Source organism: Talpa occidentalis, unplaced genomic scaffold (genome assembly GCF_014898055.3).
Source record: "Talpa occidentalis isolate TD23 unplaced genomic scaffold, MPIMG_talOcc4v2.1 talOcc4.9, whole genome shotgun sequence".
Lineage (NCBI taxonomy): Eukaryota > Metazoa > Chordata > Mammalia > Eulipotyphla > Talpidae > Talpa > Talpa occidentalis.
The window spans coordinates 98,649,919-98,669,654 of NW_023605305.1; the positions used below are offsets into that span (position 1 = coordinate 98,649,919).

Below are 19,736 nucleotides of genomic sequence, written 5' to 3' on the forward strand. Positions count from 1 at the left end.
GTCTATTAGGTTTCCTAGCGACAGAACTGTCTCAGTATCCCCTCTCAGCACTTTATTGTAATTTGCTTGCTTAATTGTCTTTCACTCTTACTAGGCAATATGCTCCCTGAGGGCTAGAACCATTCCTATCTTGTTCATCACTATATCCTTAGTGCACAGACACTGCCTATACCTAGTTAGTTACTCAGACACGTACTCAATACTGCATCTGGAGCTTAAGCTGCCAGGGGCCAAGCAATCCGAGCCACAGTTTACTGGGGACAAATGAGAACATGGAGACATCTGAGAGTGATGGAGCCATGGAGGACTAGAGAGATTTTCCCCGTCCTACAAGCTTAAGATGACTGTACTGTGTTAATATGATTTTTCCAGAATCAGTAGTAATGATTAACTATGAAGCAAATGCTACTTATTGCAAAATAATAAGATAATAAAAGTGCAATATTTAAAAGGTAGTAATAATTGGAATGTACTAGTTGTTATGTAATATGCCAGAAAATCATCTGTCAAACTATTTCCAAAGAGTCAGCTTTTAGTTTCATGGATCATCATTATCTTAGTTTTTTATAGTTTATTTCATCATTTTCCTATTATTTTAATATCAATTTTACATTTTTAAAATTAACTGCCACCTTTCACTTACTCTTTTTGATCTCCTTGAGTTGATAAAAGCTGCTTATAATCTTTTGCTTTTCCATTATGCTCACTTAACACAATACATTTTTTTTACTAATTAAATTCCTTTTTTTTTTTAACAACCTGCCACCTTTCGCCCATGATGCATCACCATATATTTCATGTAAAAAATGGCTGCATCTCATAGATTGTCAATGGAAGCTGTCATCATTCTGGTCTAAAGTTTTTTAATTTCTATTGTGAGGACCACTTTAACCCATAAGTTAATTATAAATGTGCCTTTTAATTTTCAACTATGAATTTGTTGCTGCTATTGTTTTCATTTATACAATATTTAAATGTTTGATTTCTAATTTAGATGCACTGCAAGAAAAATTATAGTATAGATAGATATGTATATTAATATTGATATATCTATAGACCACTGTTTCTAAACTAGTACATGGTTAATTTTGATAAATGTTCAATGAAAAGGTTGCCTAACTCTGTATTAGGTGAATACAGGAATATTTATAGATTTATTAAATCATTTCAATAAAAATAACTCAAATAAACCTGTAATAATTTTAAATGGACAATGTTGTAATATATATGTCTATGAACATTACAACTTTATTCATTTCTTACTTTTCTCTTTATTTGCATTATTACCTTTCCCTAAAATTCTACTTTTGTTACAATTAATAACACTAACTTTCTTAAGTATTTGCATTTCTTAGTATTTGCATCTTTTATCAACCATCTTATTTGTAAATATTCTACAAATTTGCTTCTCTTAGTTGCAACATGTCTGGAGTATTTATTATTAATTCATAGAGGAGTTACTTATGTTCTAATATGCAACTTCATGAAATATATTTTACCATGATTAATTATATATTTAGACATCTTTTTACTATCTATTTTGTAGTTCCAGTTGACCATGCTTTTTCTATGCTTCTCTCTCATGCTTTTTTTCTTGCTGCTGTTCCTTTCCTGTCTCACTGGATTAAGTTTACTCTGCAGCCACCTCTCTGCTCCAATGACTGCATGGAGGTTACAAATTCTATTTCCATAATTTTTGCAAATGTCTTTCAATTTTTAACACAAATGTATTATATTTTTAAAAATACATACCCAAGTTTTACATGTGTAGCTTCTCCTAACATTAAATGCCCTTAGCATGCCTACCCACCTGCACAGCCCCAACTCCACCTCAAACAACTTCCTTGTCAGATTCTATATAGTTTACCTTTACCTATATTATAAGCCCAAGAAATGAGTTTTTATTATTATTTTACAGTGAATATTTAATTACTTATACTCACATTTTGATTCCTTTGCTCATTACTATTTCTTGCATATCTTTACTGTTCCAGATTTCCTTCATTCATGCTAAAAGATAACTCAGTAGGGCAACAAGTAAGAAGTAACCCACTTGAGAGTTAAAATGCTGAAATACCTTTATTAATGACCTTACTGTTATAGGAGAAATAAAGTTCTTTCATCTTTTAAAAATACTGTGTTCTTGACTTGCGACATCCATTGATGCTTATGAGAAGTCTGGGGTCATTCTAATTGTCATTTGATTTTGAAATAATCTCTTTTATTTTTTTCTGAGAGCTCTGATTCATTTGTGATCCTCAATTTTTCACAATATTACAACCCTGTGTCAAGGTGAAGGACTTACACCTTTCTTTTGGAAAATTCTCCACTATAATCGCATTATGACAATCACCAATCACTCTTATCTCTCTGCTTCAGGAACTCCTTGCACAGGTATATGTACCTTGGAGTCAGTTTGTTAATTCTCTCTTATACTTTTCATTTCTTTATAGCTCTGGTTTAATTTCTCATATCTTTTTTTTTTTCAGTGCACTAAATATATTCTGTTTAAAATTGAGCTTTTTATTAGTATATTCACTTCAGTGAATATACTAAGTCCACTAACTTTTTTCTTCACAAATTCACTGTTGTGTCTTCTTAATTTTATCTTTGTGTGGACATTATTTTAAACCTATTTATTTTAAAGTCCTGATGATGGCATTATTTGTGTTTTGTTAAGTTAAAGTCATGTATGTGTTGAGACTTTTTTTTTTTTTTAAGATTTATTTATTTATTTATACAAGCACTGGGTACAGTCAGAAGCATGGGAGGGTGAGAGAATTCACCAGAGCCAGAGCAGGGAGCAGAGCAGGCAGAAGGACCGAAGTACACTGCTGAGGGGAGCAGCGGGCGGCAGGAGAGGTCTGCGCGCCATGTGGGACCCTTCTCCGGTGGCTGGGGAGCAGCCAGGGATCGAACCAGCGCTGCAGATGCTGCGGGCAGCTTCGCAACCCAGCGCTCAACCGCTGCGCCATCGGGGAGGCCCTGTGTTGAGACTTATCATTGGTAGCCCTAGCTTTTGTAATAAAGTTTGGAATTCATTGAACTTACTCTGAATAAAATTTTTCTTTCATTACCTATATCCTCTTACTTCCAATACCAACTATGTGGTGATCTTCATCAAGAATCACCCCTCTTTCCATCCTGCATGCAGAACCAAGTCTCTCATTAGAAGCTTAGAGTTCTAGTTATCAAGTATATTTAGAAATATTACAGAAGCACCCAAAACACTGCTTCTTCAACAACTTGATATGAGTTCCAGACCTATATAATATTTGCTCCAAGGTTTTGGCTTTTTTATTTTTTAAGACTCTACCAGGGGCAAGTAAGTCACTGATCCCCCATGGTACATGCTTTTTGTATTTATTACCCCACAGCACTCAAACTCCATGGCAGTCCATGACTGTTAATGTAGAGTCTAGCAGTCAGTGGTCTGAGTCCCCTGTCTATTGTGGGATATTTCTAAGCCACTTCTAGTCTTAAAAGGTATTTATCTTTCTTTTTAGTGCAACTATTAATTTTTACTATGTGATTATTATAGTTCATCTATCATTGTACTTTGGAGCAAAAATAAGTGGTTTAAATTTTAACTCACAGCGTCATGCCTCTTACAAGTGACTCATGAAGATATAGGATCACTGTCTACACTACTTTAAACCACTATTCATCAAACATAATTGATTCAAAGCAATGAAAGTCCATCATTCCAATCTGTAGGGTGTGCAAACAGTGTATATATTTTGACTTAAAAAAGATTAATTCAGAAAAAAATAGTAAATAATCTTAACAACCTTATAATTTTGGTAAATTTCAAAGTTATCCTAAATCTCTGAAACTTATTTTTATCTATCAAAGCTCTAGATTTTAACATATAGCTTTAAAACAAACTATAATATTGTGATGAAAATGAACTGACCATTCATTCCTACATTTTTATTGTAATTTTTAATTTAATAGATTTTTAGAGATTTTGGGAGAAAAATGCCAGACAGTGAACTAGACACTATTCGTTTCTATTAACCAATGCATTAAGGTAAAAAGGAAAAGCAAATTCAGCCATAACAGATATAAGGAGCGTTTGTATCCTTACAGCAACTTTTCAACCAGTGTACAAACTACTGATTTTATTATATATATATATAATTTATATTATATATAATATATATACATATAATTTATGTATATATTCTCCCAGAAAAATAGTTTTTTGTATCAACACTATTCATAAAATTGTTTTAAATAGCAGGAATATACAGAAATCTTATTAAAGATGGCACAATAAGGCAAATACGAGGAATAATTCATCTAACAACTATTCTCCAATGCATATTCTATTCATCAATGATTTATAAAAGGTATTTGACATACATAAAGGTTACTACTCATTACCATAGCAACTTACCTTAGTTTGGATCAGGTAGAAGAACCAAATAAAAATGATCTCAATAGCCAGTTTGCCAAACATCAAAAATGTGCTAGGTTTGATCAACAATTTATAGACAACTCATAAACAAAGTATCACAAAATCACATTTAGGCAGTAGAAATATATGTAAAACTTTAGGTAGAAGCTTAAGTTTCAGGAATTCTCATTCCATGGTTTCCTTCAAAGTTCCTGCATTTAAACTGTATAGTAGAAGATTCCTTAATTTTTCTCTTTTTTTTTATAGGGAATTAGTATCAGACATGCTATCTTTTTTTAAGATTTATTTATTTATGCATACAAAACTGGGGTATAGGCCAGAGGTGTGAGGGAGTGAGAGGATTCTCCAGAGACAGAGTGGGGAACAGAACAGGCGGATCAACTGAAATACACTGCTGAGGGGATCCGCAGGTGAGTCAGGAGAGGTCTGCTGTACCCTGTGGGTTACCTCCCTGGCGATCAAACCCATTCTACCTACAGTGGCTGTGGATAACTTCATACATTGCATCTTAACCCCTTGCACCACCAGGGAGGCACTCCTTACTTTTTCATAGAAGAAACTTAAAGGTTTTCATCTCAGGCTCTAGAAAACGGAGATGCTAACTATACAATAATCCTTCCATAGCAAGAATAACTATGTAGTTGGAGACAGAAAACTCGATTTAATATGTTTGTACTGGTAACTTTTTTTTTTTAGATTTATTTATTTATACAAGAACTGGGGTACAGTCAGAGGCATAGGAGGGTGAGAGAATTCACCAGAGACAGAGTGGGGAGCAGAACAGGCAGACAGACAGAAGACACTGCCGAGGGGAGCAGCAGGCAAGGCAGGAGAGGTCTGCCGTGCCATGTGGGTTTCTCCCTGGCCGGTCGGGAATTGAACCCGTGCTGTAGAGGCTGCGGTCAGCTTCACAGCGCGGTGCTCAACCCGCTGCACCATCAGGGAAGCCCTGTGCTCGTAAGTTCTTGAATACTTGCATAATCAAGATCTGTGCTTACTAGACATGAGCTTGTGGAAGTTAACTATTTCATAAGCCCTCCTATTACTCATACATAAAATAGACATGATAATAGTTACCTCAAGGGCACTTAAGAACATTCATCAAATTTTAACTAAAGTATTTAACAGTGTTCAGGGCAAAATGAATTTATTTAATGACAACTAAGCATTTTTGATCACTTCAATCTTTAATTTCCTTAAGTCCAAATGGGAAAAACATTACCAACTTTGTATATCTCCAGGGATGCTAATAAATATTTTAAAATGAAATAGTATGTAAGTACAGTCAGATTATTATAACTTTACCAACACCCCCCAATCTGGTCATTTCCTTTGTAATATGGTTTAATCACCTCTAAAACCAAGTGATTAAAACTAATAAAGATTGGATTATCAGTCCAAATATTCATGCAAATGCATGTTTTAAGTATTCTACAAAATTTCACATGTTGGTTTTTATTATTTCCTCAGAAACTAATGTTTCTAGGTCCTGTAGCTTAGAATCAGTCTACAACAGTCCATAGGTCTAATCAATATTCAATTAATATTTGTTTGATTAACTGAAGCCTTACCTCCTGTGATCTTATTATACTAGGTATTCATATAAGCCAGTTTGCCCAGGATAGTCCTGTTTTGTGCCTGTTACAAGGGACTAATTGTTAATAATGCTCCCCTTCACTCTTCAAAGTAAATCTATCATTTGATTACCTTACTTAAAAATCACTCAACATAACACATAGTTAAAATATATTCCATTTTACATTTCAGTTTAGGCACTGTTTTAAGTTATTTTAATTTGGAGCCTGCACTTAGACTTTTTCTTTGATTCCACTTTTCTATTTGATAGTGATTTGTATCATACAAATACATTATTTGAAAGAATGTATACAGTACTCCATTATTTATTAGGATGCATTATTTCTACATTGTCCCCAAATATGCTCGTAGAGAACAAAACTTGAATGGTTTTACTGACCTCCATGTCCAAGGTGAAGATATGGTATAAATATTTATCTTATTAAAATAATCACAGACTAACTTGAATAAGTATGTTCCTTCTTTCATACAAAATCTTTGCAGCTGCTTTTTGTAGGATTGAAGCAAAACATAAATACTGATGTAATTTAAGTAATTATGAAGTGTTCCCTAATGTAGTCTCATTATACCTTGCTATTTGAACTGTATTAATGTATTTTTGTTATAAGTACTGATAAAATTGAATTTAACTATGTCTGCTCTCAATAAATTACAAAAATAAATGCAAATAGTAATGTGATGACATATAAACAGTATATGATGGTGGGACTGGATAATGTTAAATAGAGGTAATTTAAAAATACTATTGTGAGATACTCTTAAAGAAAAGTTTGAAGGATGATTCTATTCTTAGTGAGTCAGCTGGTTTAGTCTGGAATTTCCTTGCTAGTTCCATTCTTAATTGAAAGTATAAAATTAAACTAAATTTACAGTGCAAAGAAGTACATGGCAAACTAAATATATATTTAATAGGTACTAAAATAAGCTCATGGAATGTTCAATGTGAAAAACAAAATACTATTTTGAGATACTAATTTAAATATTTAATTATTTTTTTAAGATTTAGTAGCAACTTTGTGCCAAACTTCTGAACCTCATTCATTTTAACATTTGAAGTCAAATTTTGGAACCTTGGCATTTTGATATTAAACTGTTTAAACTACTTCCATAACTCTTCAAATCAGTAGAAGAGAGCTTTTCCACAATTAACGGTTAAATTTGTGAGGCAATGAGAATCTCACTGGTGTATTAAATGTAATGAATATATGATTTTTTTAAAAGTTCAATTAAATAAGCAATATTTCAAAATAAAATTTTCAAGAGCTACATTTTTGCAGAGAAATTTTAAAGCCCTCATGAGATTGATAAGAAAATCCACAACCAACGATTATTTCAAGTTATTTTATTGAAGCAATATTGTTACATGTAATGGAACTGCCTTCTAGAGAGAGTCAGAATCACCCCCTCGCTTGTTTGTCCCACAGGCATACAAAAGTGTCTGAAGCAAGGTCACTGCAGATGTGGGGATAGCAAAGGATTGAATAATAATGACAACACAGGACAAAAAAAAAAAAAAAGCTGCTGGTCTCCTGATTCTACTTCAGGCTATCCTTTGTGTGATTTTTCCTTTCCTATCAAAGTGCCTCCAAATCATATGGTCATTTTCAAATGGAAAAATATAAGGTAAAGATTTATTCAATAATGGCAGACTACATAGTTGATATTTTAAAAATAAATTATAGGGAAAACAATTTTGAAAAATATCATACTATTTTAGTCTGTTGTCCTAACCTTTGCTTAATTTGTTTGAAAAATAGATTTGTATTTCTTTAAAGGTCAAAAATCAATCATTGTTTTATCAAACAATCAAAACATAGAATTATTTGCATCATGTTCCACTTCAACTTAAATACTCATCAATAGTGCAGTACTTTGAAAGAAGAATTTTATTTTGCACTTTATACATAGGCTTTTCTCTGGTAGTCAATTAATCTGCAGTTTGTGTTTCACTTACCAACAAACAACTTTGACAGTTGTACAAATTTCAGTAAACCATGCATGGATTTGGAAATATAGGCTTTTCTAAAATTGCATACCGTGCATGACCAACTTAAACAAAATGAATGGAAACCTCTTCTACACAGTTTTACTGGAAGATTTTTATTCAGGCTTCGACAGACATCTATATAAAGCCAGAGTTATACAAATTATAATTAGAATGGATTAAGAAGATATATTTCTAGTCTACCAAAATGCATTTAATGCCATACTAATCTATGCTATATCTTAAATTAATAGATTTTGATTTGGGAAGGAGTGGTGAGAGCCAAGTGAGAGTTTTCAGAAAGATGGTATCTCTTTCCTCGCTTTCTCTTCCTCTCTCATCCAGGTCACTGCCAAAGTAACAATATTATTTTAACTCATTTTATCTTGCAATGCAATACTAGTTCATATACATATTGTGTGACCTTCATTTTCTACATCTTTGCAAGCTCATCTGGTTTAATGAAGAGGCAATGGGTCCCCTAGAAGAATTCAAGTGAATATTCTCCATCAACTAAGGATTTTCACAGGTTCTAAAAATCATACCTAAAACCAGTCATGTAAGCCTAATGCAATTTCGAATTTGGTAAGAAAAGAAATTAAATCCAGGAATTTATTGCAACAACCCACAACCTCAAATTGTTTCTATTTTCTCATTCCCAAGAGCCCTTCCTTAGAATTAACCTGTCAGAAAGCAGGAAGGGAATAACCCTGATTTATTACTTAAAGCAAAGTGAGACTTAAGCTTGAGGGATATTATGGGAAGGGTCCTAAAAGGAAAGAATGTGTTGTGTTTAAGTTGACAAAACCAGATAGGGAAGACATTAACTAAAAATCTGCTGTTGACAGGCATTTAATTTGACCTTCTAACCAACTGGACCCCAAGGATCACAAAACCACACTGTACACTCCATATAAGTTGGTCATTTATGTGATACATGGGAATGGACCTGGTAGTTTACTTCAAACAGGAAACCCCAGAGAGCATAAGATGTCTCAGAGAATCAAAGTCATTTACAAAATGACTTGATAAAAGAGAAAGCCATGACCCAAATTTATGGAATAAATAGTGAAAAAATGAGTTCATTTTATTTCATTAAAGTTTTTACAGTAGCACACCTGTTTCTAACCTATAGGTTCCCAGTCAAACATTAAAAGATATTATTCAATTTCAGGGCTTTTGAAAATTCTCTAACCTCTATTACTCAAAGACTATTACAAAATAATACTGCTATATTATTTCAATCTGTAAAGATTAAAGAAAGTTTCAGGGAAAAGAAGCAGTTAAGCAAGATATCCTTTCAAAATGGGGTCCCTTTTTCATACTCCAAAGTAAAGTTAAAGAATAAATTTTACTTGCAGATCCTGTAATTTATGTAACATTCAGTCAGAGTATTTTAATAACGTTCTGGGATTACAATTAAGCTTAAATATGGTTTTACAAAATTTCACTTTTTCGCAAAGTTGTTGAGTAAAAATACTGTTTATGGCACAAAATACACTTTAGTTGTATATCACACTAAAAATATTGCATATCAACAAAAACCAAAAATTAAAATTATTTTAAGATTTTTGTGATTTAGGAGATGAAGGAAACAATAATTCATCCCGCATACCTCAGTAGCAAACTGCTGTAGTCCACCAATATTAATCGGTCCTTCTTCAGTGGCATGTAAATTGCATCCACCCACACAAAGATCAGAAGTTGGACACACCATTCCACAAGTCAGACCAAGTGGGTTGTCAGAAAAAATCATTTTAGCAGCTCCATAATAGTTCTGCAAAAGTAAAATAAAGTGAAATGTTTATTACATAACATTGTAATGTTTCATTTAGGATATATTTTGTTATACTAGGTAACTGGATTTAAGAGCAAGATGCAGATATTGGATAAGATACAGAAGTTACAATACTATTTACCATTACCATCAACTAATAATTAGCAAAGAGCCTGATTTATATGAACATTTAATATACAGTGTGTCAATAATTAAACAATCAAATTTTTTAAAGATTTATTTATTTATGCATACAAGAGCCTGGGTACAGGCCAGAGATGCAGGGGGTGAGAGGACTCACCAGAGACAGAGTGGGGAACAGAACAGGCAGACTGACTGAAATACACTGCTGAGGGGAGCAGCTGATGAGACAGGAGAGGTCTGCCTCGCCATGTGGGTTGCTCCCTGGCTGGCTGGGGATTGAACTCATGCTGCAGAGGCTGCAGATAGCCCCACAGTGCAGTGCTTAACCCCTTGCACCACCAGAGGGGCCCAATTAATCATATTTAAAAAATAAAGCTTTCAAATATAAATGTTCTATACTCAGTGTTCTTTCACATAATATCTAAGTACATTCCACCATAAACTCCTTCCATTTTTAACAGGAACTTTGGTAGCATTGCTGGAATGTGTTAAACCCTAAATTTTTAAACTTAAAAATATATATATACTCAGGTCATCTACCATTTTACTAAATTAAAAGCAGTCAAAACTCTCTCTCTCTCATTTTATCTAACTTGCCCAAGGACACTAAACATTATTATATTCTTTTTTAATAATCATTCTTCAATAATAACTATTAATCAAAGATACAGATGAAAGTCATTATATAGAAACCCGTGGACCAAACCTTAATAAGTTCATCTCACCAATCTTTTCCACATACCTGGATATTACAGAATAGCTTAGAATCCTACTCATTTTATCAAGGGTTTTGGACCCTAACTTGTGGATAAATTTACTAAATAATGAATTAATTGAATATTTCAGGGACTTTTTTTTCTCCAATTGAAACTAAGAATTGGATCTAAAATATTTCCAAAATGGTGTGAAGTATATAAAAAATAAGGATAACTTTGAGAAACTGTTATAGTCAAAAGTAAGCTAAGGACAGATGATAACTAAATGTAATATGGTATTTAGATAGGATCCCAGATTAGCAAAAGGGACAGTAAGTTATAACTAGGGAACTCTGAAAACACTGGGTACCATTACAGACTAGGAGATGATAATGCTTAAATAACATTTCATTCATTAAAATAGATTTGCCATACCAAGTTGTTAATAATAGGGGAGACTACATGCAGGGGTAATGGAAACTTACTGTACTGTTGTAACATTTTTCTGTAAATACAAAATTGCCCTAAAAAATATTTTCAGAAGGAAAAGCTATATCTTGTATATTTGTGCACCTCCTATAGTTTCATTGCCTATACATATTAAGTGATTATTTATGAAAGAGTCCTAACCTGCTTTATGATACATCAAATCTAGATAGAAATTTCCATTGTATAATTTCAGCACATAGTGTTTTCATCTCTAATTTTTCATTTCTCTGTTCCTTGTGTTACTTTTTTTGAATTCAATATGTTTTTTTAATTTTTTTACATCATTGTTCATTTTTAAACAATGTTTGCTCCTCCCCCACCCCTCTTCAGGTGTAGTCCCCATAGAATTTCCCTCACCAATGCACCCGGGCACCATCACCTCAGTCCCCTGTGCTTCTCCCTCTCTCCCTCTCAGTTTTCATCATATTTATGTAAAAGGCAAAATTTAGGACTCCCCCTGGCTAGAGAAGAAATATTGATTCCTTGTTACATTGGAATTAACAAAGGAATATATTAATACATATACTCGGAAGTGCATAGATGTGTGAGCATGTGTGTATGTGTTTGTGTGTACTCTCCTGACAAATATGTGTGTGTGTGTGTGTGTAAGCTTGTTGTGAGCACATCCCAATTTTTATTTGTATTTGCAATGCAGAGTTTTGAGCTACATCTCTTAACAAAGAGAGTCTCCTTTAAGGGTCTTTCGGCCCAGGTTGGATAGTAAGAAGTTCCATTCTCCCTGCAGATGGAAGCACTTTCAGTGTCAGTTAGGTCACCCTCCTCCTTCTGCAGGAGACCTGCAGAAGCTAAGGCAGAGCCTGCAGATGGTATTGCATAAAAGAGCTCAACATTTAATTAGACTTGTATTCCAAACAATTTCGCCTGATTTTCCCATGTCTACACTGGACATCTACTTCACATTTAAAATGTTCTGAATATTTAAGCCAAGGAAGCTTGATTAAATTACCTCCAAGGTTCATTCCATTGTGAAATATCTATCATTTAATAAATCCTTGAAAAATTAAATGCATGAAATGAATGACAAAAGTAATTAGCTGAGAAAAATTTACTTTTCCTTTTAGACAGATTGTGATAATGATTTTAATAGAGTGATGATATGTACATGAACCATACTTCCTGACATTTTTTCTGGAACAAAATGTAGAAAACTTAATATAAAATAAACACACTGAGAGTCTAGACAAATTATGAATGGCCATCTGTATACATTCATAAAAGCCCATCCCCACTAGATGATAAATTGCATTATTAAGGGGCCATGATCGCTGTTTGGTATTGTTAGTTTTTTAGTCTGTATTTACATGGTGTTTGGAATAGCATTTTGAAGAAAGTAAATGCTTCATTCAAGCTGAATTAAATTGATGTAATTAATAAAATTGGGCCTGTGTTCTTTTAAGAATATACAGATGGCTTCTAAATGAGATAAAGTTTTTAAAGTATGAAATAAAAATGTTAATAGAGATGATAACTTGTGCTTAACAATATGAACTTATTGCATCTAGTCTTCCCTTGAGTTTTCTTACAAATACTTTTGAAGCCTTAAAAAAAAAAATAAAAGCACATTTCTTACTTGACTAATCTAAATGATAAAGACAAATTCCTATGTACTAAGGAATACTGATGGTAATAAACAACATAATATTCCACACTATTTTTGACACTAAAACATTCTTGACATTTTGTCAAATCTTTACTTAATTTTTGTCATCAATCAGCTCATATAAGTTGTACAGCACTCAAAAATTCATAGGCATGAAAAAGAGACTGAATTAAAAGCTTAGTAATCAGAGAAAAAAGAAAATGAAGCGGACCCACCGATGATCCAGAAATTGGAGTTAGCCCTGAAAAAAAAAGAAGGGAATGGAGGCATCACACTCCCAGACTTCAAACTCTACTACAAAGCCATAATCATCAAAACTGCATGGTATTGGAACAAGAACAGACACACAGACCAATGGAATCGAATAGAAAATCCAGAAATAAACCCACAGATTTATGGTCAACTAATCTTTGACAAAGGAGCAAAGACTATGCATTGGAGCAAAGAAAGTTTGTTCAATAAATGGTGCTGGGAAAACTGGGTCGCTACATGCAAAAGAATGAAGCTTGACCACTACCTCCCACCATACACAAAAATCAACTCAAAATGGATTAAAGAACTAGACATAAGAACTGAAACCATAAAATACATAGAAGGAAATATAGGCGAAACACTACGTGATATTCACATCAAAGACATCTTTACAGACACATCACCCAAAGCAGTGATAGTGAAGGCAAAGATAAACAGCTGGGACTACATCAAATTAAAGAGCTTCTGCACAGCAAAAGAGACTATAACAAAAACTAAGAGAAACCCCACCAACTGGGAGAACATATTTGCATGCAACACTAATGATAAAGGACTGATCACAAAAATCTGCAAAGAGCTGATGAGACTCAACAACAACAAAGAAAATAATCCAGTCAATAAATGGGCAGAAGAGCTAAAAAGAAACTTCTCTGAAGAGGAAATGCAAATGGCCAACAGGCATATGAAAAAATGTTCAACATCACTTGTAATCAGGGAAATGCAAATCAAAACTACCATGAGATACCATCTTACACCAGTGAGAATGGCACATATTAAAAAAACTAGCAACAACAAATGTTGACGAGGTTGTGGAGAAAAAGGAACTCTCCTGCACTGCTGGTGGGAGTGCAAACTGGTCCAACCACTATGGAGAGCTGTGTGGAGATTTCTGGACCTACTAAACATAGAGCTTCCATATGATCTAGCAATTCCACTCCTAGGTATTTACCCAAAGGACACAGAAACATCAATTCCAAAGAGCACCTGCACCCCTGTTTCTAGCAGCACTGTTTACAATAGCTAAGCTTTGGAAACAGGCCAAATGCCCAAAAATAGATGACTGGATCAAGATGTGGTACATATACACCATGGAATATTACTCAGCATTCAAAAAAGATAAACACATGCAATTTGCAGCAACATGGATGGCGCTGGAAGGGATCATGCTCAGCAAAATAAGCCAGAAAGAAAAAGAAAAATACCGGATGGTCTCACTCATAGCAGGAATCTAGAAAACTTAAATAAGGGTCCAGGAAAATGAATAACTATAAGAAAGTGAAAATCAAAATCAACAAAAGACTATGAACCAGAGACACTTTTTGGGGGGTGGGGTGTGGGAGGGGAGGGATTGGGGTCAAAATGGGGGTTGCAATTGTATGGGGAATATAAAAATAAAAATGTATTATTAAAAAAAAAGAAATTGGAGTTAGCAGCAAAAAGACTTTACATGAAAATTTGAAAAAACACCAGTAAAATAGATGAAACAATTAAGAGTGTGATCAGAATACCAGAATTTATTTCAAAAGAATACAATTGACATTACACAAATGAACAAAACATTTAGAAACAAGAACAAAGAAGACAGGAGCACAAGTGTCCGAGGTGGTGGGCTGTGGGCTCTTTGGTGGTGGGTGTACTACAAGAACACCACCTGGGGCTTTCCTGGTGGCACAGTGGATTGAACACAGCGCTGTGAAGCTGTCTGCAGCCTCTGCAGTGCTGGTTTGATTCCTGGCCAGACAGGGAGATACCCACATGGCACAGCAGACCTCTCCTGTCTCGCCGGTTGGTCCCCTTTGCAGTGTCTTTGGTCTGTCTGCCTGTCCTACTCCTCACTCAGTCTCTGGTGAATCCTCTTACCCCCTGCACCTCTGGCCTACACCCCAGCTGGTGTATAAATAAAATCTTAAAAAAAAGAGAAGACCAACACCCGAAGGGGGGGAGTCCTACACTATTATAACGCAAACAATGATGTAAACCATTAGTAACCCAATAAAAATTATTTTTAAAGGAAATAAATAACATAAGAATAGATCTTAATGCATAGTGTTAACATGCACACTGGCTTAACAGAATTTGTCTTATTCATTGCATCTCATTAGTTCATTGTGACTTTTCAGTACATATTATCTGTAGATTGAGTAGCGATGTATTATCACTTTCAGATTATAAATAAGGAAACTGAGGTATACCAGATAAACAACTAGTCAAAGGATGACGATGCATACACAAAGTAGAGCCAGGATTCAATGTAATACGTCTGAACATGTGTTCAAAGGAATAAGGAATAATCTGTCTAATACTAAAGCATATACTGTTTATTACTCTAGATATTATAAAATCTAGTAATAGTAATGTTTTTCACTCAAAGTACCTATTTGATTAAAACCCTCCAGAGCTCTTTTCACTGTAAACAGGACATATCTCTACCCCATGATATTCATTATGCTTTATATCTTATTAGATGATTCTTGTTTGTTTAATTTCTTTAGTTTTGCTCTTTCTATCAGTCCAATGAAAAATTATTATAGGTAAAAGTTTTCTTCTCTTAACTCAAAAGCTTAAGAACTGTTTTTTCCCCCAAATTTGGTCCTATTACTTTGTTAGTATTGTTAATAGGGGACAATAAAAAAAGCACTAACAAGTCAAAGTATAATTACAAAAGTTAACAAAGGACTGAATTACATATACAAAAGGAGCATGTGTCAAAGATTTCATTTGTTTCATTAATAAGAAAAGAATCATGAAGACAGGAAAGCTGACTCAAAGGGTATTTGAGGCTGACAAGGCTTAAACAGGGAAGTCAACAAAATGATTAAATATTTTATATCAATCCACAAATATTTCCAAGATTGTTATAAGAGGGATTTATGCAAGAATGCAAAGTTGGTTTATCAACTAAAAAGTCAATTAATATAATGCACTATTCAATAGAATAAAGTCACACAATTGTCTAAAGACACAGAAAAAGCATGACAAAATCAAATGTTTATCTTCATAGAAACTCACAACCAATAACAAAAAGAAAGCAACCTATTCACATTGATTAAAGCGACTGTATGAAAACGCACAGTTAATATGTTATGTTACGCTGAAAACTGCATGCTTTCTCCCGAAGATCAGGAACAATACACGGATGTATTTCTTTTTGTCTCAGTACTGGAGGTTTTAGTGTAACATTTTGCAAGCAAAAGACTCACTAAATCAAAATAAAAACCAATTTAAATTTGGTAAAGTGATTAGTATAAACCATATTCAAAAATATACAAATGGCCAATAAGCACAAGAGATGATGATCAATGTCATTAGTCATCAGAGAAAAGCTAGTCAAAATGAAAATGAGATACCACTTCTCACTGACTTAGAGGGCAACATGCAGTCAAAAAGACATAATGAAAACTGTTGGCAAGGATCTTTGGAAATTGGAAACCCTCATAATACTATTGATGGAAATGGAAATGTACAACTGCTTTGAAAAAATAGCTTGGCAGTTCCTTATAAGGTTAAAAATAGAGTAACCATATGACTTCACAATTCTACTCTTTATTGTACACCCACAAATACTGACTACATGTGCATGAAAACCTTTGTACACCAATGTTCATAGCAGTATTATTCATAACAGATAAAATGTAGAAACAACCTAAAAATCCAATAGCCTATGAAAAGCTAAATAAAATGTGGTATATCCAGATAACTGGAAAATATTTAGCAATGGAAAGTAATGAAGTAATGATAGATGCTGCAATTTGGTTGAATATTGAAAACATTATACTAAGTGAAAAAAGTCTTTCTCAAAATCACTACAAGTTATGATTCCATTTATAGGAAATGTTCAAAATAAGCAAATCTAAGAGGCAGAAGCAGATCTGGTGGTTGCCTATAGCTGGGGTTCTGAGAAGAAATGAAAAATGACTGCAAATGGTATAGGGTTTCATTCAGCAAAGATAAAATTACCTTCAATTTGATTATGGTATTGCTTGCAAATGTGCAAATATACTAAACATAATAGAACTGTATATCTTTATAGTGGCAAATTGTATGATATAGGAATTATATCTCGATATAATTTAATTTTTAGGGAACTTTTGTGAGATGGGGAATTATATAGGCAATATAATAAAGGAATATTTGAATATGATTGCTAAATTAGATACATCTGGGCAATGACCTGTAGGATAATAAAACATGAATTTCAGAGTTGTATTTTCTACTGGACAGAAATTTTTTTTTAAAGATTTGTTTATTTATTTATACAAGCACTGGGTACAGTCAGAAGTGCGGGAGGGTGAGAGAATTCACCAGAGCCAGAGTGGGTAACAGAACAGGCAGACTGAAGAAGTACACTGCTGAGGGGAGCAGCGGGCATGGCAAGAGAGGTCTGTCGCATCATGTGGGACCCTCGCCAGCAGCTGGGGATGGAACCGGCGCTGCAGAGGCTGGGGGCAGCTTGGCAGCCCAATGCTCAACCGCTGCACCACTGGGGAGGCCCTGGACAGAAATAATTTGCGCCTCTACTATATACAAATATATGTTTGGTTGTCTCTGCTATTTAATATTAATTAAAAGTTTAAATTTTCAGTCTAAACCTAATATGAAAATAGCAAGGGCAACCAGTGATTCTTTAACCTAGAAAATAAAATAGTATATATATATATATATATATATATATATATATATATATATATATATATGATAGTCTGTACTTATATTTTAAATATTTTCACATAATAGTAAATATGTACAGATCTATGTTCTGGTTTTAAAGATTTTACTTTAATAACGGTCATGGTATCTAATCACTATCTTAAAAGTAATTGACATATACTTAAACATCCTTAGTTCCCCTCAATCAAAACCTACAACTAAGTAGTCAATCACCTGGAGAAAATCTCATTCTCTGTAGCCTTTCCTCCTTTAACCTGACACCTCAGGAACCAATTTGGGAACATTTGACATGATTAATCAACAAGTTGACTGACTCACTGACTAAAAAAATTCTATTGGACAATTAGAAGTATCCTTTTATATGAAAACACTATTGTGGGGGGAAATGTAACTGCAGGTCATTTCTAAGGATATTTGAGAACCTAAGGATCATTCCAAAAAAAATATCAATTGTTTCATGAGTCCCCAACTGAGTTTCAGGTTGCACATAAAATAACAACACAAAAAGAGTCAAAGATCACCTGGGAAAAAATGCAATAAATAAAATATTAAAAAATTACACTAATGGCACATGATTTGCTATAGCTGTCACATTAAGGGCCTGATATTTCATAGCATATCACAGACTAAAACCATCTAGAAATTCAACATTCTCACAAGCTGTAACTCTTAGCAACAAAATAAAATGTAGAAGAATATAAAAATAATAATTACTGGATATTTCTTAAATAACAAAGATTATAGAACTTTTTTAAGGGAATATATGCTCCCTAACATAAGTATGCTTGGCATCAGAGTAAGACATTACTCTAGACAGCTACTAGACAGGCTTTCAGAATCATCTGTAGTGGCAGTCAAAATGACTATAGGTGACAGGACTGAGATGTGAGCAAGACACGTAAGACATTCTGGATTGATATGAGTAAATATATTCAAAAGAGTTTCAAATAAGTTTTGGCATAATGATTTGGCAATTTGGCTATAATAGTTCATTTCGATTAGAAGATACAGGTGAAAAATGCACTTCGACCAAATTATGGAGAATCTTCACTGACAACCTAAGGATTTAGTAGGTAACTGAAAGTTTTTAATGGAAGAGTAAGTTCCACAGGACTTAATAGGAATATCATTATATAGATGGCATGGAGATTCTCAGGAGAAAAAGAGAAGAGTAATAGGGAACATGGGGAAGGTGTCTTTAAAAAGGAAAGCATCACCATGTATCACAGAATACTGCAACATGGTTTTGAAAATGTACTGAGCCAATACAAATCAATGATTGAGAAGGTACTTTTGCAACTCACCTCTCACAAACAACTGTGAAAAAGTGACAGATAACTTCATGTGCAAGAAGCTGTGTACTCAAAACCAAAGACATTCAGAAACCTATTAGAAATGGACACCCCTTTAACTCTTCCCATAGAGAACATCGAGATCAATATCAATTTTTTCTCTCATAGCAAGTGGGAAGATTTCTTGAGACCTTCTTCTAAATAAGAGGTTGGAATCCTATCCTGTGAGCTCTTCAACCTTTCCAAAAGTAAAGGCTATAAAATTTAAATTTAGAAGTGTACTTTAAAGATACCCCAGCAGTCTCCTTCTAGAAAATACACAACCACTTCAACTGGCTTCTTCATGTTATTCAATCAGTCACAGTATTTTCATCATTTATCGTGTGAAGAAAAATGTACAGGGCTACATTAGGAAGAATAAAAAATAAATTATCTGATCTTGTGTGCAGATTTATGTTATATGCAAAGCATGAGGAGTGTTACTCCTTCAAAAACCTGAAAACAAAATGATTTTGAGACGTTTGTTGTTTTTATATCAACAAAAAAACCTTAAACATTGAATATTCTCTAGACTATTTCTTTACTCATATTTTCGAGGTATTGAATTTTTATTACTCATTGGGATTTTCAAAGAATATTCTAAGGAACAACATGTGACATTTATGTAAGTTAAATTTGTGATAAATTTTTTATTCTTTGCTTTTTTACTTTAAAATTATAGCTTGAATCTGCATTAGTGTCATTCTTCTACAATTTAGTTATTTTTGAAAGTCATTATCCAGAAACATGAAAAAC

The 19,736-nt window shown here is 33.6% G+C and overlaps 1 protein-coding gene across 1 annotated transcript in view; it reads right to left on the bottom strand.

Annotated features, from left to right (window-relative positions):
- DPYD (dihydropyrimidine dehydrogenase) overlaps nt 1-19,736 on the bottom strand; it is a 743,206-nt gene that overhangs the window by 547,210 nt on the left and 176,260 nt on the right. Inside the window, exon 5 of the mRNA XM_037498291.2 lies at nt 9,619-9,780. Coding sequence (XP_037354188.1) covers nt 9,619-9,780 — 162 coding nt within the window. The remainder of the gene's footprint in view (nt 1-9,618; nt 9,781-19,736) is intronic.